At 46.4% G+C, this 23,030-nt stretch overlaps 2 protein-coding genes across 8 annotated transcripts; both read left to right on the top strand.

Annotated features, from left to right (window-relative positions):
- The first annotated feature begins 787 nt into the window (after positions 1-787).
- CIDEC (cell death inducing DFFA like effector c) lies at positions 788-9,677 on the top strand. 3 transcript variants are annotated; one of them, XM_049862526.1, is made up of 6 exons: positions 788-805; positions 2,907-2,984; positions 4,261-4,414; positions 6,207-6,365; positions 6,483-6,637; positions 9,111-9,677. In XM_049862526.1, the coding sequence occupies exons 2-6, from the start codon at positions 2,932-2,934 to the stop codon at positions 9,256-9,258; spliced, it is 669 nt and encodes a 222-aa protein (XP_049718483.1). In that variant the 5' UTR covers positions 788-805; positions 2,907-2,931; the 3' UTR covers positions 9,259-9,677. The 3 variants fall into 3 exon arrangements, with proteins under 3 accessions (XP_049718483.1, XP_049718482.1, XP_049718484.1); XM_049862525.1 differs by having other exon boundaries at positions 6,450-6,637; XM_049862527.1 differs by lacking the exons at positions 788-805; positions 2,907-2,984 and adding an exon at positions 4,024-4,036 and having other exon boundaries at positions 6,450-6,637.
- Positions 9,678-13,452: 3,775 nt separating this feature from the next.
- Positions 13,453-23,027, top strand: RPUSD3 (RNA pseudouridine synthase D3). Of its 5 annotated transcripts, XR_007514407.1 has the most exons (10): positions 13,453-13,577; positions 13,865-14,004; positions 14,949-14,993; positions 15,094-15,193; positions 16,905-17,012; positions 17,099-17,183; positions 17,407-17,530; positions 19,689-19,828; positions 20,685-22,375; positions 22,440-23,027. XR_007514407.1 is itself a non-coding variant. In XM_049862288.1 (9 exons), the coding sequence occupies exons 1-9, from the start codon at positions 13,453-13,455 to the stop codon at positions 20,874-20,876; spliced, it is 1,059 nt and encodes a 352-aa protein (XP_049718245.1). In that variant the 3' UTR covers positions 20,877-23,027. The 5 variants fall into 5 exon arrangements, 4 of the variants coding, with proteins under 4 accessions (XP_049718245.1, XP_049718246.1, XP_049718247.1 ...); XM_049862288.1 differs by having other exon boundaries at positions 20,685-23,027; XM_049862289.1 differs by lacking the exon at positions 14,949-14,993 and having other exon boundaries at positions 13,464-13,577; positions 20,685-23,027.
- The last annotated feature ends 3 nt before the right edge of the window (positions 23,028-23,030 follow it).

Genomic DNA, 23,030 nt, shown 5'->3' with positions numbered 1-23,030 from the left:
TTTCGTTGACTGGCTTCTTTCACTTAGCATAATGTTTTCAAGGTTCATCCATGTATCCTTTTTATTGCCAAATAGTATTCCATGGTATGGATATACCACATTTTTTATCCTTTCATCAGTTGATGGACATTCAGGTTGTTTCTACTTTTTGGCTATTATGAACAATAGCTGCTGTGAACATTTGTTTGCAAGTTTTTGTGCGGACATTTGTCTTCATTTCTCTTGAGTATATAACTAGGAGTGGAATTGCTACATCATAGAGCTTATACTCTTAACCACTGGATGTTTCAACTAGTCTTAGCCTCTGCTATTATTAAAGAATTATATTACCAATAATACCAATAATTGCTTCCACCTATTGAGTGCTGCAAAGCCCTTGACTTTTATTATCACTAATCCACCCGACAACCCTTTAAAACAGGAATCATTATCCCTGTTATACAGGTAAGAGACACTGGGGGTCACAGAAGTAAGGCAACTTGTCTCAACTTAAATAGCCAATATGAGGTGGAGCTGGAACTACAACCAAGATCTGCCTGTTTTCTGTGCCCTCTGTGCTTGATATCATATCCTGGACCATATCCTTTCAAAGCTTTCGAAACATGCCCCCTCCCCTCCTTTCAGCCTTTTCTGGAAGTCAGGCTAAGCTGAAATCCCAAGGGTGAGAGCTGCAAACTCACTACCCATGCTCTTTTCCCCAGCTGGGGCAGAAGGCCAGGGGAGGGGCTTTATTGGGAGCTGGAAATAAAATGGAGGGAGGGCTGAGCTGAGCAGGGCAGTATTGCAAGGAGGCTGTGAGAGGGAGGTAAGGATTTTTTTTTTTTACTCTTGGAGAGCAGGTGAGGTGGGACTTGGAGTTTGCTAGGGACAGGGAGTGAAGCCAGAGCGTAGTGGGCTTTGGTAGTGCTAAGGGGGAGAGGGCTTTCTGGCCTCTGTGGGGGCTGGCCTGGGGTGTCCCTCAAGTTGTTAGAAGGAGAAAGTGATATTACCTGACGGAAGGCAGCTTTCACTCCGTGACCATCCCTTGAGTCCCTTGTTTTGTGCCAGACCTTCCCTGTGCTGGAGGCTGGAAACAGGGAGAATACCTCAGAGCCAGCCACTGGGAATTGGGGGGCTAGAGCAGAAATGGACCTTGAGGTGCACTTGGCTAGGAAGGGCAGAATGAAGGGGTACTTCTGTGAGCCGTCCACCTTTCCAAAGATGGAGCAATGACACTGGGGCTTCAAGGCTGCAAACGGTTAGCCCCAAGCCAGAGGAAGGTATTGAAGGCTGAAGGAACTACCTGAGCAAAGTCTTGGAGCATGGAAGGGCTGGAGAACAGAAGTTTTGGAGAAAAAATGGTGGCAGGTGAGATCATGTCTATCAGCCGAGGCCCATGCCATACAATATGGTCACCACTAGCCACGAGGTACAGTGGCTACTTAAATTGAAAAAAATGAGAAATTCAGTCCCTCAGTCATACTAGCCACATTTCATGTGCTCAACAGCCACATGTGGCTAGGAGCTACGGTATTGGAGAGTACAGACATAGGACATTTCCATCATCACAGAAAGTTGTCTTGGCCAGTGGGAAGCCTCAGGAGGGGTTCATTCCCCAAGGACCCACGGGAGAGAACAGGCTCAGGCCGGGCAGCCGAGCATGGACTACAGCTGTAAGGCTGTCCTAGCCTGGTTAGGTCTCTGGACTATAGGTGATAGGACGGTCCCCAGCAGAGTGAGGTGGTATCTTAGTTATCTAGTGCTGTTATAACAGAAATATCACAAATGCATGGCTTTAACAAATTTATTCTCTCCTAGTTTAAATTCAGGGTTTTGGCTTTAGGGGAAGGCTTTATCAGTTCTGGAGGAAAGTCTTAATATCTTTTAAGCTTCTGCTCCTGGGTAATCTTCACATGGCTTGGCATCTCTCTTCTGGATCTCTACTTTGGCACCCTTGTTTAATCTCTTTTATATCTCAAGAGATTGACTCAAGACACACCCTACACTAATCATGCCTCATTAACATAACAAAGACAACCCATTCCCAAATAGGATTATAACCACAGGTGTAAAAAAAAACAAACCACTGCTGTCCAGTTGATTCAACTCATAAAGACCCTACAGGACAGAGTAGAACTGCCCCACATGGTTTCCAAGGCTATAAATCTTGACGGAAACATCTTTCTCCTGAGGAGCAGCCGGTGGCTTTGAACTGCCCTACCTTCCTACTTTCCAGTTAGCAGCTGAGCCCTTTGACCACTGTGCCATGAGGGTGCCACCACAGGCATACCAAAAACCAAACCTGTTGCTGTCGAGTCGATTCCAACAGACTCATAGTGACCCTATAGGACAGAGTAGAACTGCCCCATAGGGTTTCCAAGAAGTGACTGGTGGATTTGAACTGCTAACCTTTTGGTTAGCAGCTAAGCTCTTAACCACTGCGCCACCAGGGCTCCAAGTACCACAGGTATAGAGGTTAGCAATTGTAACACATATTTTGGGAGGACACAATTCAATCCATAAGAAGTGATGTGACTAATCTCTGCCTGGGCCACCTCCTGCCAGCGTAATGTGGACTCTGCCCCAGGGACAGTAACTAACCAGGGAGGGCCTCTTCAGCCCCAGCTTGGGATTCCTCATCAGTGTGACCAGAGCCAGGGTCAGAGAAACATGGCGTGAGTGGGGCTGGGGAGGGCAGAGCAGCAGCTGAGAGGGCCTAAGCCTGAGGACAGAGGGGTGGTCTCTGGCTTAGTCACAGCTGGTGTGCATGGGGTTTGGAGAGGAGAAGGCTGGGGAAAGCATGTGTGAGGGGGGATAAGAGACCAGGGAGGAGGCCTTCTGGATGGGAATGGAGTCACATTCTGTCAAATGATGAGGGAGAACCCTCCCACCCTCACCCTAATGAGCTGTTTCTGCCTCCTTCCCAGGTCCAAATCAGTCCAGCTGACAAGGATGGAATATGCCATGAAATCTCTCAGACTTCTCAACCCCAAGACCCTCTCCAGGTGGGAGAGACAAGGTGGAAAGGGAGTGGAGCTACCTATGAGCTACAGACCAGGCCTTTTCAAAATTTAATGTCATATGGGTCACCTGGGGATCTTGCTAATATGCCGATTCTAGTTCAGAAGATCTGGGGTGGAACCTGAGATTCTGCATTTCTGATAAGCCACCAGGTGAGGCTAATGTTCCTGGTCCCTGGACCACACTTTGAGTAGACAGAGGCTAGATATTATGCTTAATGCTTTAATTTCTGATATCATTTAAGCCTCACAAACCTTTGAGAAGTGAGAATTATTATTACGCCAAATTAATAGATGAGGAAACAGGTACAGAGTGGATGCTCTCAAACCCCCAAAAACCCACTGCCATTGAGTCAATTCCAACTCATAGTGACCCTATAGGACAGAACAGAACTGCCCCACAGGGTTTCCAAGGCTGTAAATCTTTCTCCTGCAGAGCAACTAGTAGGTTCCAACCTCTGACCTTTTGGATAGCAGCTGAGTGCTTTAACCACTGCGGCCACCAGGACTCCTGGGTGCTCTCAATCACCTAGCAAATTGAGTGGGGCCAGGATTTGAGCTTGGACCTAACTCCAAAACTCAGGTTCCCTTCATGAGTTTGGTTCTGCATTGTCTACCTCCAACCCATTGTCATCGAGTCGGCTTCGACTCAGAGTGACCTTATAGAATAGAGTAGAACTGCCCCATAGAGCTTCCAAGGAGCACCTGGTGGATTCCAACCACCAACCTTTTGGTTAACAGCCATAGCACTTAACCCACTACACCACTAGGGTTTCCTTGTCTACCTCAGAGCTCGAAAATATCTTAAATTGACTTCAGGCTTCTTTACTTCATCCCACTTTACAGGTTAGAAGAGTGAGACCACGATAGCAAAGTGGTAATTGAGGGGTGGGGGATGGGTCTTCCATCACCTTGCTACTTGTCTGGTCTGTTTACCCAGCAGGATCAGCATCACCTGGGGACTTGCTAGAAATGCAGATTCTCAAGCCTCACCCCAGCCTACTGAACCAGAATCTGCATTTTAACAAGATCTCCAGGTGACTCTATGCCCACTAAATTTTGAAATGTACTGATTTAGAGAGGCTAGGTGGGAGGGTAGGGGAGGACTACGATGAGCGCCCTCTAGAGGTCACCATGAGTCTGGCCCACTCCAAGGCCACTGGTTTTGGCCTAGAGGGGTGGGGGAGTGAACTCGGCCCGCAGTCGGGGGAGGGCTGGGAGGCAGCAGGCAACTCATCTAGATGCTACAAACCTCCCCCAGGTATGTGGCTGTGAGTACCTCGGTGATGACCCAGCAGCTGCTGTCAGAGCCCGGCCCGGAGGCCCCCAGAGCCCGGCCCTACAGAGTAAGCAATGCCGACAGGAGCCTGCGGAAAGGCATCATGGCGCACAGCCTCGAGGACCTCCTCCACAAGGTGAGGGGCGGCCGCCTCGGCACAGCCAACCGCTGGGGCCTGGGCTGAGCAGGCCCTGTCAGCTACCTTTGTCTTCCGGGTCAGGAGCGGGGAGTTCAGCAGGTGCGGCGTTCATGGCATCGACGATGAGATGGTTTCCGCTCTGGGGCCAGCTCCAGTGGATTGGTAGCGATTGCGTGGAGGAGAGCTGTGGCCATCAAGCAGTAATGTATGTCTGGTGACAGGAGGCGAGCAGCATTTTGCCATTCCACGTTAACGATTCATCAGTGGTATTTTCAGAACGTATGTTCTTGTTCTTACCTTCCCTTTTCCAGTAGTTCTTAAGCTTGAAGAAATGCCTGAAAGTTGGGGAACTGAACAGGATTTTAGAAATTCCCTTCCCCATTGCCCACCTTCAGCCAGGGCAAAACAAAAATAAACCAACAAAAATCGTTGCCTGAGTCAACTCTGACTCATGGCAACCCCACCTGTGTCAGTAGAGCTGTGCTCCACAGGGTTTTCAGTGGCTGACTCTTCAGAAGTAGATCGCCAGGCCTTTCTTCTGAGGCACCTCTGGGGTGGACTCAAACCTCTGACCTTTCAGTTAACAATAGAGTGCATTAACCATTTGTACCACCCAGGGACTCCTTAAATCTGTCTTCCACATTGACCTTCTATGTAAGACTTTAGTAACTGAAAGATTTTCTTGGATCAGGCATATTTCCAGAGGTACAAACCAAGGTCACACAGCTATTGTGGATGCTATTCTCAGCTGGGAGGAATGCTAGGCTTCCCCATCTCCATCCTCCCTCTTCACTCAGTTGGAAGCGACTTTTCCCTCTGACTCTCCTACAGCCTCATCTACTCTTATTATGTATTAGTCATGTGACCATGTGTGTCACTGCCCCGTTAGTTTATCAGTTCCAGGGACAAAAACCCACTCACCTGTAAGCCTAGGTGCCTGGCACAGATCAAGCATTTGGATTAGACTTCCAATTACTAGTCTGTTTAATGCATAAAAATAATAGCTGACCTAACCCCATATTCTAGGCTTCCTCCCACATTTCTCTTTATTAGGTCTGTTCTTCCTGGTAGCCCATTTCCCACCCTTTTTGAGGCTTCTGAGTATGCCAGATTATATTTCTTATTCCTTGAATCAAAAGGGCTCTTTCACATTTTAGTTTGGACCCAGGATTGTTGTACAATTTGGGGCCTGGGAATGAACCTTGAAAACATTATGCTAGGTGAAAGAAACCAGACACAAAAGGCCACATATTGTATGATTCCTTTTATACGAAATGTCCAGCATAAGCAAATTTATAGAGAAAAAAAGTAAATAAGTCGTTGCCAAGGGCTGGAGGAAGAGGAGAATGGGAATGGCTGTTAATGGACATGGGGTTTCTTTTTGGGATGATAAAAATATTCTGGAATTAGATAGTGGTGATCGATGCACAACCTTGTGAATATATTAAGAACCATTGAGTTGTACACCTTAAAAGGGTGAATTTTATGGTATGTGAATTATCTATCAATTAAAAATTATATATGTGGCCCCTATTATACTTTTATTGGACAGTGCCGTTAGAATATTTGCCATGAAGCCAGGTACCAAGAGGTATCATGACAGAGTTCTTGGGTTGTGATCCCACAGCTGAGAGCCTGGGTTTCAGTTCCATCGCATAGTGCCTGGCTCCCTGTTCTTTCTCTACTAGGTCACCCTTTGCCCTGACAGCTGAGGTAATGTGGGTCTCCCCCCATCCCTGTTCTGTGGCTCTATGGGGATGGCAGAAGCAGCATTGACCTTATTCCCCAGGTCCGAGACACTCTGATGCTGGCAGACAAGCCCTTCTACCTGGTGCTAGAGGAAGATGGCACAACTGTAGAGACAGAAGAGTATTTCCAGGCCCTGGCAGAGGACACAGTGTTCATGGTGCTCCAGAAGGGGCAGAAATGGCAGTTCCCATCAGAGCAGGTGAGGGCCTACCTGTAGAGAGAACAACTGGGCACCTGAGAGAAAACCTTGGGGGGAGCCAACCACCTTCTTGTCTTGATGCAGCGGGCTAGGTACCAACTCTTCCTCTCCCATAAGCCTGCCAAGAAGATCGATGTGGCTTGTGTGACCTTCGACTTGTACAAGACGAACCCTCAAGACTTTATTGGCTGCCTGAGCATGAAGGCGACTCTCTATGGCACATACTCTGTTTCCTACGATCTGCACTGCTATGGGGCCAAGCGCATCATGAAGTGAGTGGATTGGGGTTAGCTGGAGACAGGGTGGGTATTCAACAATGGGAGAGCCCCTATCTGCTCACAACCACCTCTACCTTCTCAGGGACTGGGGCCAGCTTAGGTGCTGAAAAAGCATAACAGTATTTGTCTAATACTTGAATGGCTTACCTAAATGCTTTGGATTACACTATTGTATGCCAAAGGGCTACACATACTTCTCCTGGTGGAACCTGGTCATATTTAGTTAGTTTGTTTTTGTGAATGTTAAAATGAATTTTTATTTCCTAAAACTTACTAAAACAAACAATCCCGTTGCCATTGAGTCGATTCTGACTCATAGCAATCCTATAAGCAAAACTAAACCAGTTGCTTTTGAGTTGATTCTGACTCATAGTGTGACTCAAGGCTGTGACCCTCAAGAAGCAGATTGCCTTGCCAGGCCTTTCTTCTGAGGTGCCTCTGGGTGGGTTCAAACCACCAACTTTCTGCTTAGTAGTCAAGTCCTTAACTGTCTGTGTCACCCAGGGACTTCTGCTATAGTGGAAGGTATTTATAAAAACTAAATCTATCCAAAAATAAATAAAAATCACTGTGATTCCACTATACTTAAAAAAAAAAAAAAAGGCAGGGGGTGATGGGTCTGAAGTCTAGGCTTGGTTTCCTGTCATTCTCAGGTCTCAATTATTATGTCTCTATGAACAGCATTTAAGGGGGAACTATAAGGTCACTGGAAACCCTAGTGGCGCAGCGGTTAAGAGTTATGGCTGCTAACCAAAAGGTCGACAGTTGAAATCCACCAGGCGTTCCTTGAAAACTCTATGGGGCAGTTCTACTCTGTCCTATAGGGTCGCTATGAGTTGGAGTCGACTCAATGGCAATGGGTTTTTTTGGTTACAAGGTCACTGGAGCCCTGGTGGTGCAATGGTTAAGTGCTACGCCTGCTAACCAAAAGGTCAGCAGTTTGAATTCACCAGCTGCTCCTGGGAAACCCTATGGGGCAGTTTTACTCTGTAACACATGGGATCGCCATGAGTCAGAATCAACTCCATGGCTACTGGTGGTGGTGGTAGTCCACTATAGCAACTAATTTTTTTTTCACTCAAAATAGTAAGTTCTCCTAAATGGTATTCTAATCAACTTTTTAAAAAATGAACACGTGTCAAAGATTTATTTAACTCATTAATAAAAGAACCAGCAAGAATTTTCAGTCAGTTCAAAGCAGAATTCAAAGTCCCACACGTATATAGGTTCATCAAGAATGCTAAAATAAATTTATAAATAAGTACAAAACTAGCTTTTTCCAAGGAAGTGGAAGGGATGAATATCAATTGCCCCTCCATAAGATAGACTTTATTTGGATGTCTGTAGACAAGAGTCATTTGTAGTCTCTAATCAACTTTTTTTTTTTTTTTTTAACTTTTTCTTTAAAAGGAGTCTTGGTAGTGCAGTGGCTAAGACCCCTGCTGCTAACCAAAAGGTTGGCGGTTCAAATCCACCAGCTACTCCTTGGAAACACTATGGGGCAGTTCTACTCTGTCCTATAGGGCTGCTGTGAGTCAGAATCAACTCGATGAAAACAGGCTTTCTTGGTTTGGGTTTATGTAAAAAGTCGACCAAACTTTTTAAAGCATCACAGGAAGCATGAAAAAAAACAAAAAACCAAACCTGTTGCCGTCGAGTCAATTCTGATTCATGGTGGCCCTATAGGACAGAGTAGAACAGCCCCATAGAGTTTCCAAGGAGCACCTGGTGGATTTGAACTGCCAACCTTTTGGTTAGCAGCTGTAGCACTTAACTACTACGCCACCAGGGTTTCCCAGGAAGCATGTAGAAAATCATAAGACAAATACTATTGTGGTAGTGTTTCCCAAGTTTAACTGCTCCTGGGTTGCTTTTAGAACATTCTTACCCCATTAGGTGAGTGTAGCCACTGAGACTGAGGTGATATAATTGGTCCAAAGCCACAAAGTTAGGGAAGAGCAGAGCATGGTCTTTAGGCAGCTTCTTCTGGTAGCTTCCACACTGCCCCAGTTGCTAGATGCCAAGTGACTTCGAAAGGCCTGGGAGTCTAGGAGAGAGTGTCACGAAGGGCAGAGACGTGCTTTATAGATCAATCTGACAGGTCCAAGGGAGTATTTAAAAAAAAAAAAAAAAAAAAAGCCTTATTAAATGGGCTTGAATTTTGCATGAGAAAGTAGGGAGGTTCCAGACATCCGAATGATCTTATGATTGCGTGTAATGCCTGTAGACCCTTTCCATTCGCTGAGGCGAGGCAGCATGGGTTCCTGTTTGCATATCACTCTGTAATTTATAAAATGTTTTTAGTCCTACCACCTCAGTGCCATTCACAATTCACTGATGATGCAAATTACCAAAATGAAACAGATTTCTTCCAGGACAGATTGGGAGTATAAGGGTGGAGGCATTTAAGGGGACGAGGGAGAGGTATTGTTCACGATTTGTCCCAGTGCCTTCTCTTTCTACCCAGGGAAGCTCTTCGCTGGGCCCTCTTTGGCATGCAGGCCACGGGCCACTTATTGCTTGGCACCTCCTGTTACATGCAGCAGCTCCTGGATGCCACAGAGGAAGGGCAGAACCCCAAGGCAAGGCCTTGTCCCTCATTTCGCCCTGTCTGAAGATACTGCAATGAAGACTCAAGTCCTTGGAGGCCTTCGCCTGCCAAGAGCTATGCAGGGGACCCTATGCTCAGCCTCAGAGCCCATAAGCCTAACAGCTAGCTACAGAGCTTCTTAACTCCCTACACCTTCCTCAGCTCACAGGACATGAATGAGAAAGCAGGAGGAAGGGCTGGAAACCTGGAGTGGGCTGGCCGAAGGAGAACAGCAGGTTCAGGCTTTGTTCCTTCCTGCCCAAGGTAGCTTAGCTGACCAAAAACTGGTCACCAGCAGGCTATAGCGTGAAATGTGTCCTTCGGCAACCTGTGTTCATGTCCTACACTTTCACTCCCTCCCTCCTGAATCCCCTATCCTGAATACTCCTGTGTGAACTGTCAAGCCCGCTAGTGTATAATATTAGAGTATGCAATAAATTATTTATGCTGATACATATTCTTTGCCTGTGTTCTTTGAGGGCGAGGGTGGGCTTCTGTTTGGGAGGCTGCAAAGGCCTGAAGAGAAGAATCTGTTCTCAAACCATTTACCATAACATGAGATTTAAAAAAAAAAAAAATGTTAACGCTGACTCATGGTGACCCCACATGTGTCAGAGTAGAACTGTGCTCCACAAGGTATTCAGTGGCTAATTTTTTTTGAAAGTAGATCACCAGGTTTTTCTCCCGAGGCATCTCTGGGTGGACTTGAACCTCTAACCTTTCAGTTAGCAGGCAAGTGTGTTAACTGTTTGTACCACTCAGGGACTGCAACATGGATTGTAGGATTATAGGAAATTGACAGTACTTTCTACAAAAATAAAAAATTGTGGCTGATTTTGGAACTAAAGTCTGTTTAATCTGAGATTTGAGCAGATCATGTAATCAATATAATAAGTGACAATTTCCCAGTTAAATTGCCTATCAGAAGGTTTAGAGTGGGAAAATGGGATTAAGGCTCTCTTCTAGTTAAGTGTTTAAGTTGGAATGCACTAATCAAGCTGTAACACAACTCTCCATCAATGCTTGCCTTAGCTTGCCAGTCAGTTTACCTTTTTTGCATTTAGAGCTTTCAATCTCAGGATTTCGAAGCAAGCTGTTAGGGAGCCACAAAGAGTATTAGTTTCTCATCAGTGTAAGCTGGCATTTCTCCAGAATGGGCAACTCAAGAGAAACGTGGAAGGCTGGATGTGTAGGTGACTGCTTTAGTCTGTGACTCTCTGATTCAAAAACTGTCATTTTGTGACCCTAACTATAAACCCAAGGAGCCCTGGTGGCACAGTGGTTAAGCATTGAGCTGCTAGCCAAAAAGTCGGTGGTTCAAATCCACTAGCGGCTCCAAAGAGAAAGATGTGGCAGTCTGCTTCCATAAAGATTACAGACTTGGAAACCATATGGGGGCAGTTCTACTGTCCTTTAGGGTTGTTATGAGTCAGAATCCACTCGACAGCAATGGGTTTGATTTTGGTTTTTACTATAAAGCTTATTTGGGTTTACTAAATATTAAGACAAAGGGTGGGTAGTAGTTAAGTGCTATGACTGCTAACCAAAAGGTCAGCAGTTTGAATCTACCAGGCGCTCCTTGGAAACTCTATGGGGGAGTTATACTCTGTCCTATAGAGTTGCCGTGAGTTGGAATCCACTCGATGGCAACAAGTTTGGTTTGATTTTTTTTTTTAGACAAACCTAGGTTATCAAAGCTAGAGTCTGGAGACTTAGTGCAGGCAGCTGACCCAGAATCCTGCAGCTCTGTGTGGAAGGAGCTGCCAAAGCTGGTAGAGAAGCACTTGCTATTCTGGGCTCTCCTGCTCTTGCAGTTTTTGCTGGAGGCCTGGCTCAGGGTCAGGCTGCCTCCATGGGCTGGCCTTCTTGCAGGAAGCCCCAATGTTTCCCCAGCACAGAAGGTATTCCCATCAACCCTTGCTGAAGCCGTGGTCTGCCTGTCCCTCATGTGAAGTTACTGATCGATGATTTAGGTTAGGGTGGGGGTGGAAGCTTGGCATTTGTCCCAAGCTCCTTCAAATGAAGAAGAACGCAGCATCAAGATTGGATGAAAACTTATTAACAACCTGTGATATGCAGATGACACAACCTTTCTTTCTAAAAGTAAAGAGGACTGGGAGCACTTACTGATGAAAATCAAAGACTACAGCCTTCAGTATGAATTACATATCAACATAAAACAAAAATCCTCACAACTAGACCAATAAGCAACATCATGATAAATGGAGAAAAGAAAATGTGAATCATTTTACTTGGATTCACAATCAACACCCATGGAAGCAGCAGTCAAAAAATCAAATGACACATTGCATTGGGCAAATCTGCTGGAAAAGACTTCTTTGAATGTTAAAAAGCAAAGATGTCGCTTTGAGGATTAAAGTGTGCCTGACCCAAGCCATGGTATTTTCAATCGCCTCATACGCATGTGAAAGCTGGACAATGAATAAGGAAGACTGAAAAATTGATGCCTTTGAACTATAGGGTCGCTATGAGTCAGAATTGACTCGACGGCAGTGGTATTTTTTTTTTTTTAATTATAGTATTGGTGAATATTGAAAATACTATGGATTACCAAAAGAACAAACTAGTCTGTCTTGGAAGAAATACACCCAGAATGCTCCTTGGAAGCAAGGATAGCGAGACTTCATCTTATGTGCTTTGGACATGTTACCAGGAGGGACCAGTCCCTGGAGAAGAACATCATGCTTGGTAAGGTAGAGGGTCATCAAAAAAGAGGAAGATCTTCAACAAGATGGATTAACACAGTGGCTGTAACAATGGACTCAAACAGAGGAGTGATTTTGAGTATGGCACAGGACCAGGCAGTGTTTCATTCTATTGTACATAGGGTCTCTATGAGTTGGAACCAACTTGATGGCACCTCCCAACAATAACAATCACAGTATAGAGCCCATGATGTACTTTGCTTTTTTTCACTTATCTTCTCATTTCTCCTCATTGCTCCCTCCCTCTGCTTACCCCTTTCTTCTCCCCCTCCCACACCTTTTCCTCCTGGTGGATTTTTGTTAGTTCTTCACAAGTCATCTCAGATGGCCCTTTGCTTGGAAGCTTTCTCTGATCTGTGATTTCACCTCTGCCCATCATCGCACTTCTCTCAGCGTCTCCACAGCGTTTAGCAAGGTGAATTGTAATGCTATGACCCCAATCTTCTGTCAACTCAATGACCTTCTGTAGGCAGGGCCTGAGTTTTGTGGATCTGTGTTTTCAGCACAGAGATTGCAAGGGTCTTGCAACCAGCATAGAGTTTGTTGTTGTTGTTAGGTACCCTGCAGTTGATTTCCACTAATAGCAACCTAATGTGAGTGGAACTGCCCTGTAGGGTTTTCTTGTAATCTGTATGGAAGCAGTTGCCAGGTCTTTCTCCTTCAGAGTTGCTGCAGTGGGTTCCACTGGGTGGGTTCAAACCACCAACCTTTCAGTTAGCAGCCCAGCACTTAACCATTTTGCCACCAGGGCCCCTGGCATAGAGTTAGCATTAAAAAAATATTGACTGACTTATGTATTAAATTTATTTTGGAAACCCTGGTGGCGTAGTGGTTAAGAGCTAGGCTGCTAACCAAAAGGTCGGCAGTTCGACTCCACCAGACGCTCCTGGGAAACTCTATGGGGCAGTTCTACTCTGTCCTATAGGGTCGCTATGAGTCGGAATCGACTGAAAGGCAATGTTTTTTGGGGGGGGGAGAAGGGGGGTTAATAGATTTCACCACTGGACAATTTGTTTCCTAGTTTTGAAATTTGTTTTATTTTGCTTTGACAAGTAACGCTGTAGTTAATGTCTTTCTGCCTTTTTGGCCTTTTTCTCCGTTTGGATTATGCAACAGGCTGTGTTCTAGGGACAGGTTTACTGGACCAAAGGATGTGGGATTTTTTTTTTGCCAATTTGCCTTACGAAATTGTGCTTCAGTGGTGTTTTTCTGAGGCCAGGAAGCTCCTAAAAGTTGGAATGATGATCAGAGAACCTTGAACTTTCGTCCCAGTTTTGGTCCCGCCGTGCGCCTCAGTTTTCCCGAAAGCACAAAGTACGGATTTATTTATTTCCTTCTACCGACTCGACAGTAGTGGGTTGGTGGGCGGACCGGCAGAGGCAAAGCTCCGCCTCCTCACGGTTCTGAGCGCAGTCTCCTCGCTTATTCCGATTGACAGCCAATCTGACCAATCAGCGCACTGCAGGTGTGTGGGGCTGTCCTTCTGGACACACATGCGCACTGTCTTCGCAGCGGAGATGGTGGGCTGCTGTATTTGGGGCCGGAGCTGGGTTGGCTGGCGGCGGGGCCCTGGGGTCCGTGCAGCGCTCGCGGCCGCAGGCTTTGGCACCAAGGCTGGGTGATTACGCTCTACCCTCGTGTCGGAGAGAGGCAGGGGCGGCTCTGTGCAGGATCTGGAGCTAGATAGACATGGACTCTAATGCCGGCTCTGCTGTGTGCCCCTAAGCTAATCATTCGGCCTGAGTCTCAGTTCTCTCCTCTATAAAATGGGGCCAGTTGAACCAGACTTTTCGGGAAGCTCAGCCCAGGCATTCTGAAGAGGAGGCAGGGTTTGGAGAGAGGTGTGTGGAGATAGGAATGCGGCACCGCGAAACATCCACCGGTTGCTTCTCTCATCCTTTCCAGGCATCAGCTGCAACCTCAAGGCTCCAGTAAACGGTCGGGACCCCGCAGGGACCAACCATGTCCCGGGCTACTACGGCCAGAGGACCTCAGTCGCGAGGAGCTGGTTGATGTGCTGACAGCAGCCGTGGTGGATCAGAAAGGTGAGGGGTGATAAGCACAGCTGCACAGAGACCCGCGAGGGGAGCCTGCGGCTTCGAGCCTTCTAGGAGGCTGGCTGGGTTCGAGAAGCCCTGCGCTCAAATCCCAGTTCTGCCTTCCACTAGTAGCACGAGCTAAGGCGAGCAACGTAACCTCTCTGAACTTCATCATCTTGGGATAGGGGTGTGTGTGTGTAGGGAGTGGGTGTGTGGAGGGGATGCAAATAACTAGAGAGCCTTGCACTTACTAGGACTCAGTTATGGGAATTTCTATAGTAATAAATTATTTTTTATCGACAGACAAAACCCAGGCTTTGGAGTCAGATATCTAGGCTCTATACCAGCTTGCTATGTGGCTTTAGGAAAATCACTTAATTCCTCTGAGCCTCAGCTTCTCCATTCAGTGATTTATTGATTTTCTTAACTACTATTTTTGAGCACCTGCTATGGTCTGAGCACTGGCTGTACAGTGCTGAACAAGATAAATATGGTTTCTGCCCCCAGGGAGCCAACATTCTAGCAGGAGAAATGGATTAACCAGAAAATAAATGAACAAGTTACTTAACGGCGATCAGTGCTATGAATAAACTAAAACAGGGTGTTGTGATGGTGAGGGGCTGGGGAGGAAGGAGCAAACATTAGATTGGGGCTTCAGGCCTCTTTGTGGTGGTAATATATGAGCCAAGATGATATAGTAGGAGCCAGACATGTAAAAATCTGGGGCAGAGGAAATGGCAAGTGCAAAGGCCCTGAGGTGGCCTCAAATGGCATATTTGAGGGACAGAGAGAAGTTCAGTTTAGGATGGGGTTGATACCTCTTGACTGAGAGTTGTCATTGAGCTCACATGCTAACATACATGAGAAAGTGCTTTGTAAACTAAGGGTTGCACAAAGGTTAACTGTTGCTTTTGCTTCTGCCAGTGGTCATGTAACATCATGTATTTCAGGACCTCTAGTGACAGTCAACAAGCCACAGGGGCTGCCAGTAACAGGTAGGGATAGAGGGCAGGGGAAGGGAATGCTGTGAAAGGGGGTGTGACATCTAGCTATGGCCTCTGGGAGCAACCTGTAATTATCCTTCTTCTTTCCCAGGGAAACCAGGAGACCTGACACTGCTCTCAGTGCTGCCAGAGCTAAGCCAGTCACTGGGGCTCGGGGAGCGGGAGCTCCAGATTGTCCGAGCACCTGGGAAGTAAGTGGTAGGGGGTAATAAGAAGGTAGAAACAAAATAAAAAGCAAACCCATTGCCGCTGAGTCGATTCTGACTCATAGAGACCCTATAGGATACAGTAGAACTACCCCATAGGGTTTCCAAGGAGCGCCGGGTGTATTCAAACTGCCAACCTTTTGGTTAGAAGCCATAGCGCTTAACCACTACACCACCAGGGTTTCCAAAATAAGAAGGCAGGAGGCCAGGAAACCCTAAAAAAAAAAAAAGGTAGGAGGACAAGGAGCCACCTGGGGCGAGGAGACAGATGCTTGGGAATAAGCAAAGACAATTTCCAGACAAAGGTTTGGGATGACAGAGGTACGATGTGAGGGCTATGAAAAAGAGCAGGAAACCGACAGATCTTGGGTTCAAATCCCAACTGTTTTATTTACAAACTGTGTGAACCTGGGCAAAGAACAGAACCTCCCTGAGCCTCACCTCAGTTCCCTTAACTGTAAAACAGAGATAATAATACCTACCTCATGCTCACTGTGCAGGCATTTTCCCAATGCCATACCCATGGCAGGCATTGTTGGTCAATCCATGATACTCTTTCCTCCAGCTACCGTCAACTAGAGATGATACTTGAGATGAAATCTTTCTGCAAGTCCACAAACTCATGGGCTTGTGAAGAATTTGATTATTTAAGAGCTAATATATAGACCCATCAATCCCAGTCCTCAGTATATACCCAAAAGAAGTGAAGGCAAGAATGCATACAGATATCTGTATACCAGTGTTCACTGCAGCAGTTTTCACAATAGCCAAAAGTAGAAACAACCAAAATGTCCATCAGCAGATCGACTGATAAACAAAATGTGGTATATACACACAATGGAATATTATGCAGCCTTAAAGAGAAATGAAATCCTGCTGCATGTCACAACAAATGAACCTTGAAAACATTATGCTGAGCGAAATAAGTCAGTTGCGAAAGGACTGATCCCACTTATATGAAATAAGCAAATATATAGAAGCCAAAGATTTTTAACGGTTACCAAGAGTGAGAAGAGGGTGGAAGGGGGAGTTTTTGTTTGGGCGGCACTGGGTTTATGTTAATGGTGGTGGAATATTTTGGAAAAGGGTAGTGATAATGGTGGCCCAACCTAAAAAATATAATCAATGTCATCGAATTGTAAATATGGAAGTTGTGTTGGCAAATGTTGTAGTGTGTCTATTTTCATCACAATAAAAAGAAAAAAAGACCTAACATGTAAAATTCCTAGTACAGTATCTGGCATGTGGCAGACACTCAGCCGTGACCCCATGTGACAGAGTAAAACTGCTCCATAGGGTTTTCTAGGCTGTCATTTTTACAGAAGCAGGTCACTATGTCTTTCTCCCACAGAACTGCTGGGTGGGTTCGAACTACCAACCTCTCATTAAGCAGCCTAGCGCTTAACCATTGCACCACCATGGCTCCTTAGACACTCAGCAAATGGTGGTAATTTTTATGACATTTGGCTCTGAGCTCCCTGGTGGCCAGGGCAAAATGAGAAAAACATTGAGGTACACAGTCTTGTTATCAAACAAGGGGAAGCCTTACCTGTTCCTCAGGAGGATATCTGGGTTATTATAGTTCTGGTGTTACTGTTTGGCCTTCAGCAGGTCAGTGCCCCTTTCTAGGGGTCTCCTTTTTTGTGGGTGCACCCCTCAGAGACTTTAAGTTGTGTGATTTGTCCTCTTCCTCCAGGGATTCCTCTGGGCTTGTACTCCTTTCCAGTTGTCCCCAGACTGCAAGTCGCCTCCAGAAGTTCTTCACTCACTCATGCAGAGTCCAAAGACCGACAGCCACCTACTGGTGAGAAGCCCTGGGAGGCTCCCAGGGCAGTAGGGAGGTCCTAGCAGGCCACTCTGCAACCTCCTCCTGCCTTTTTCTCCCTGCAGTGCCATCACTGATGGGATCCCAGCTACCTCTGAGGGAAAGATCCAAGCGGCTTTGAAATTGGAACACATTGATGGGGCCAATCTTGTGAGTAAGGGTCTGACTGAGGAAGAGAAGGGTCCTTCCAGACAGTGTCCCTGACAGAGGAATCAGGGGTATAGACTTGGGGTGGCTGGCTCTCCTGTCCCCTAAAACAGGTAAGTGACCACTGCCCACACTGTGGCCCTGTCCTGAGTCTGCTCAGGAAGGGTCTGGGTATAGCTCCCAGTCATGTGCAAAGCTTATTTATTTTGGGGGGCTGGCATTGCAGGTAGTTCCAGTGAAGCCTCCTTCCCGGAAGGACATCCTGGAAGGTGTCAAAAGGACTCTCAGCCACTTCCGTGTGGTGGCCACAGGCTCCGGCTGTGCGCTGGTCCAGCTGCAGCCATTGACAGGTGGGTATGGAGCTCCAGCCAGCCTTTGGAAGTGTATTTGACTGGGGGAGGTAAGAGGAAGGTGGTGGTATTCAGTGACAGCCTGGGGAGCATTTGATGGACCCCAAGGGTATATGTGACCAGACCCAGCTGCAGGAGGTAGCACTTGTGATACCAGTCTAATCATCGTTAATCTGTTTTTTTCTTCTGTTATTTATGGCTCTCAGGATCTTCTCTTTGTGGTGTTCTGCAGTTTCACTATGATGAATCATAGTGGATGGATTTAGTTTTATTCATCCTGATTGGGATTCACTGTATATCCTGAATCTGAGGATTATTATATTTCATCAATCCTGGAAAATTCTCTTTAAGTGTTGCCCCCTCTTCATTCTCTATTCTCTTCCTTTTAAATTCCTGATGGAGATGACTGACCTCATTTTACTCGCTATGCGTCTCTTAACTTTTCATGTTTTCCATTTATCTCTGCTGCATTCTGGGTAATTTCTTTAGATCTATCTTCCATTTGAATAATTTTCTCTTCATTTGGGTCTAATCTGCCAGTTTAATCTGTCCATTGACTGTATTTTTCATTTCCAAAGTTCTATTTCATTCTTTTCCAAATGCAAAATTTTTTTAAGAAATGTAGCACTTTCTCATCTCATTTTTTTATATCTGTAATAATTTTATACATACTTATATTCTATTTCTGATCATTTCATTGTCTGAGATCCTAGAGGGTCTAATCTTACTGTATTTCCTGATGACTCTCACACTTAGTGGGCTGTTTTTTTCATTGTTCTGTGATTCTGGAGTGTGAATTCATGTTCAGCTGGGCCTTTATCTATGGGAATATTTTGTTACCTGGATTAGAGATGGGGCCTTCTCAAGAGGTTCTGCCTTGGCTTATGCTGGAAGCCCCAGGGATATCATTACTCCAGAGCCTCTCTAAATAGTGTCTTAGATTGTAGTTCACGGATCACTCAAGTAGTGTAAACTTTAGCCCCAAACCTATGTGAGAACAGGCCTGTGGTTGTGAATTCTCAGGGGAAAACTTTATTACCCCATCCAGACCTAAGGTGATCATCTACCTTCATTGGTGGCTGGCTTTTTCTCCTGGTCCAATCTTTCACTGAAAATGTTGTCCCTCTAGGGTTTCATTTGGGCACAAAGGCCTCACCTCTGGCCCTAGGTAACTATTAAAACCCAAGCCCCCTGGATGCCAACTTTGGCAACACCCCTAGGAGAGGTAAAGTGTAGTCTGTCTTTTGTGCCCTGGGTTTGTTTTCCTTTTTGTGTTTTGCTCTCAGGGACCTTACTTGTCTGTGTGCTCAGCTGTGTATTTAAAAGGATGATTGTCATATTTTCTCCAGTGTTTCTAGGTAGTTTGTAGCAAAGAGAGTTTTTGGATTGTCCAGTTGCCATATTGCCAGAAATGGAAGCAGAGTACAGGTCCTAGGTTTCAATCCCAGGTGGTAGGCAAGACGCTTTTTTGTGACCATTAGTTTTTCTCTCTGTAAGATGGGAATGATGGTAGGACCTGCTTTATAGGGTTGTCATGAGGATTAAATAAGTTAACATATATGAAGCATTTTGTACTATGCCTACCGTATAACCCCCCCATTTCTGTGTCTGTCAAGGTACTCTTGGTTGCAAATTTCCTCAAAAGCAGTTCATATTGGTGTAAGCCAATAAAGGGAATTATTGGGTCACATAAACTGACAGTTCAGGAATGGCTGGATCCAGGGGCTCAGAGAATGTCATTGGGAAACTGTTTCCCCATTTTTTGGTTCTTGCTTCCAATGTTGGCTTCATTGTCCCCCAGACTCACCCCTGGTGAGGGCATAAATGGCCCCCAGCAGTTCTAGGCTTACATCCAGCCAGTTTAGCCACCTCAGCAGGGAAGAGAGTTCCTTAGTCCCAGTAACTTCAACAGTAATTTCAGGATTGGGTCTCATCATGAAGCAATCACACGGGCCAGGTGGATTGACTGCTGTGACTGTCCTGACCTGGCCATGCTCTACTCTCTGGAGGCAGGGTTGGTAGCATTTCCCTCACTGAAACCACATGATCTGAGAATCACTGAGTGTGGGGCAGGGGCTCCCCAAAGGAAAGGGGAGGGACAATACTGGGTGGGACAGAAAACAGCTGCCCACCATCTGTCCTGTCTCCTCTCACCCAGTGTTCCCCAGTCAGCTACAGGTGCACATGGTTCTGCAGCTCTGCCCTGTGCTTGGGGATCACATGTACTCTGCCCGTGTCAGCACTGTCCTGGGCCAGCGCTTTCTGCTGCCAGCTGAGAGCACCAAGCCCCGAAAACAGGTACCTAAGCCCACCTGCTTGCTGCCTTCTAGAGGGGTGGGGGCAGTGGGCAGCATCTCCAAACATTAGCTGTACAGCCTGGGACTAGGCAGCAGCCTTCTTGGCTTCCAAGGCTGTCTGTAGCCCCTGTCTTGATGTGTCACCCTGAACAAGTGACACGGCCACCCTTGGGCCTTAGTCTGCATATCAGTTCAAAAAGGGAATTGTACTGGCTGATTTCTAAAGGCCCTTCTGAGGCTGTCACTCTTTGAGTCCATGCAGTATAAGGGGAAGAAGAGGTTGTGTGTGTGTGTGTCTGTGTGTGTGTCTGTGTATTAAGGTAGCTCGATCTGCTGTAACAGAGTAACCTCAAAAGTACCAGAGTCTTAACACAATAACTTCCCTCTCATGTTAAGTCTAATTAGTGTGGTGGGAGTGGGAGACTTTGCTCCAAGCAGTCACTCAGGGATCCAGGCTGTTGATATCAGCCAGCAGGTGAAGTGAGACAGTACAGGTTCATGTAGGAGGTTTTTTTATATACTTCCATTCACATTCCATTGGCTAGAACTCAATCATGTAGCCTCACCAAAGTGCAAGAGGCTGGGAAACGTAGCTTAGCTCTATGCCCAGGAAGAAACTGATTTGGTGAATCCCTAGCCAGTCTCTGCCACAGTGTGAGCATGGGGGTGTGTGTGTGGGTATGAGTGAGTGTGTGGATGTGAGTGTGTGGGTGTTTGTGCGCAATGAGGAAATAAATATAACGCCACACAAGGGAGGCAGGGAGGGAGAACTTGCCTCACCCATTTCAGCTAGCTCTGAGTACTCAGCTTGTTGGAACATACATGGCTATATGCTGACATGCCTCTCCCACCCCCAGGTCCTGGATGAAGCCCTCCTCAGATGCCTTCGCCTGACCCCCTCCCAGGCTGCCCAGCTGCCCTTGCACCTCCACCTGCATTCTCTCCTTCTCCCAGGCCCCAGGCCCCGGGACACCCCCATTGAACTTCTAGCGCCCCTGCCCCCTTATTTCACTAAGACCTTGCAGTGCCTGGGGCTCCGCCAACAATAGTCATCCCACTGTCCCTGACACCCTCTGGAAGGGGAGAGGGGACCTGTGGCCAGGCCCATGGAAAATGAGATCAGTGCTTAGCATGCAGTAAGGCCATGGTTTATGATGCTGGGCTCTGCAGGCAGACAGACCTGGCTAGGCCACTTGCTGTGTGATGTTGGGCAAGTGACTTCACCTCTCTGGACTTGAGATAATAAAAGTATCTACCTCATGATATTGTTTTGAGGATTTGCTGAGAAAGTAAATGCTTGCCATGGACTATACTTTCTGCTGAGTTGAATATGTGATGTTTTTAGTTGGCTGTTTCTGACCCCACCCGAACTGGGAGGAGACTGGTTAGCTTTTTTACTTAAAAAAATTGTGAAATGTATCAAACATACAGAAGAGTGCATAAAACACATCTCTGTATTTTAAAGAATAATTATGAAATGATACCCATATAGCCGGAAACCCTGGTGGCGTAGTGGTTAAGTGCTACGGCTTCTAACCAAAGGGTCAGCAGTTCGAGTCTGCCAGGCGCTCCTTGGAAACTCTATGGGGCAGTTCTGCTCTGTCCTATAGGGTCCCTGTGAGTTGGAATCGACTCAACGGCACTGGGCTTGGCTTGGGCTTGGACCCATATAGCCATCACTTGGGCCAAGAAATAGAAGCATCCCTCTCCTTCCTTGTACAGCCTTTCTCATCCCTGGCCCCACATTGGAAATAATGTCCTCTGCTGCTAACCAAGGTTGGTGGTTCGAGTCCACCCAGAGGCACCGTGGAAGAAAGGCCTGGAGATCTAAGAAATCAGATATTGAAAACCCTACTCTGACACACATGGAGTTGGAATCGACTCCATGGCAACTGGTTTTTTATCCCCCTGAGGAAGCTTAAGAAAATCCCTATGCCTCTCATGATTCTGTACCCCAAAGGTTTGGGTTTAATTGGTCTGGGGTGGAGACCCTAGCATCTGCCTCGGTGAAATCTCCCCATGGGGTTCTAGTGTTCAATCTAGGTTGAAAACCATTGCTCTGACTTGGAGTAATGATTTCCTTGCTTTTATATGTATCCCTAAACAATATATTTCATTTTTCCTGTTTTTAAAGTTTCCATAAATGGAACCATGCTGTATATATTCTTTTATGATTTGCTTTTACTCCACATTGTGAAGTGCATCCCCATTGTATTGCGTGTAGCTTGAATTCCAGTGTTTGAGTATACCGGTTTACCCCTTCTAGTGGTTTTGTTTTTGAATATCTTATTGGGGTTTGGGTGAAAGTTGACGGGGTAAGCCTTTTCCAGCTTCTGGCAGTTTGTGACTGCATTGCGCCAGCTTCTGCCTCTGTCTTCACATAAGCTTCTACTTTGAGTCTGTCTTCTCTTCTGTCTCTTACCAGGACATTTGTCACTGGATTTGGAGCCCACCCAGATAACCTAGGATGAACTCATCTCCAGATCTTTAACTTAATCACATATGCAAAGACTTTTTTTCCAAATGAAGTCACATTCACAGGTTCCAGGTAGACATATCTTGGGGAGCCACCACTCAACCCACGACAACTAGGAAGTACTACACTTTTTCAGATGGGTGCGGCTTGTTGGCTATTTCATTTTCAGGTGACTTTGGCCCACTGCAAAGGAAGAGACAAGTCCACACCCCTTGGAGAAGGGGTCTTCTCTACGTGTCATGTTGTAAGTGTTTCTGTGCCCATTAGATTTCATTCTGTCATGAGTCCTTGCCTCCTGTTCACTGCCGTGTGACCTTGGGCGAGCCCCAAATTTTCTTTCAGACTCAGTTTCCTTATCTGTAAAATGAGACTTATCTCCTCATCCCCCACCCAAGGATCAGAGATACCATGGGAGTGGCTAAACCGGAAGACCCATGTCTTTGTCACTAAGTAAGAATTCTGGAGTTGCTCCATGCAGAGTCCCTGATGGCCTCTGGCTCTCTAGGATGATGGCACACTAGGACTTGGAGTGCAGGCTCCTGCCTCCCCTCCCCCATCCTCTGCAGCCTCCAATAGAAATGGAGCCAAGCCCAGATGACTTTACTTGCTCCATTTTATTTGACCCTGAGTCCAGGACAGGGGCAGTGGGGACTGAAGCAGGGGCTTTTCTAGCCTCGCATCCCCCATGCCCCCCAACATCTGTTGGGCACCAATAAGGGGTAGAGGT

This window comes from Elephas maximus, chromosome 20 (genome assembly GCF_024166365.1).
Source record: "Elephas maximus indicus isolate mEleMax1 chromosome 20, mEleMax1 primary haplotype, whole genome shotgun sequence".
NCBI lineage: Eukaryota > Metazoa > Chordata > Mammalia > Proboscidea > Elephantidae > Elephas > Elephas maximus.
Note: the sequence above shows the minus strand (reverse complement) of the source record. Positions and strands in the feature narration are given on the sequence as shown.

Coding starts and splice junctions, on each gene's coding strand:
- CIDEC (XM_049862525.1), top strand. CDS start 2,932: ATGGAATATGCCATGAAATCTCTCAGACTTCTCAACCCCAAGACCCTC. Junction 2,985..4,260: donor AACCCCAAGACCCTCTCCAG/GTGGGAGAGACA, acceptor AACCTCCCCCAG/GTATGTGGCTGTGAGTACCT. Junction 6,638..9,110: donor GGGGCCAAGCGCATCATGAA/GTGAGTGGATTG, acceptor CTTTCTACCCAG/GGAAGCTCTTCGCTGGGCCC.
- RPUSD3 (XM_049862288.1), top strand. CDS start 13,453: ATGCGCACTGTCTTCGCAGCGGAGATGGTGGGCTGCTGTATTTGGGGC. Junction 17,184..17,406: donor ACATTGATGGGGCCAATCTT/GTGAGTAAGGGT, acceptor CTGGCATTGCAG/GTAGTTCCAGTGAAGCCTCC. Junction 19,829..20,684: donor GCACCAAGCCCCGAAAACAG/GTACCTAAGCCC, acceptor TCCCACCCCCAG/GTCCTGGATGAAGCCCTCCT.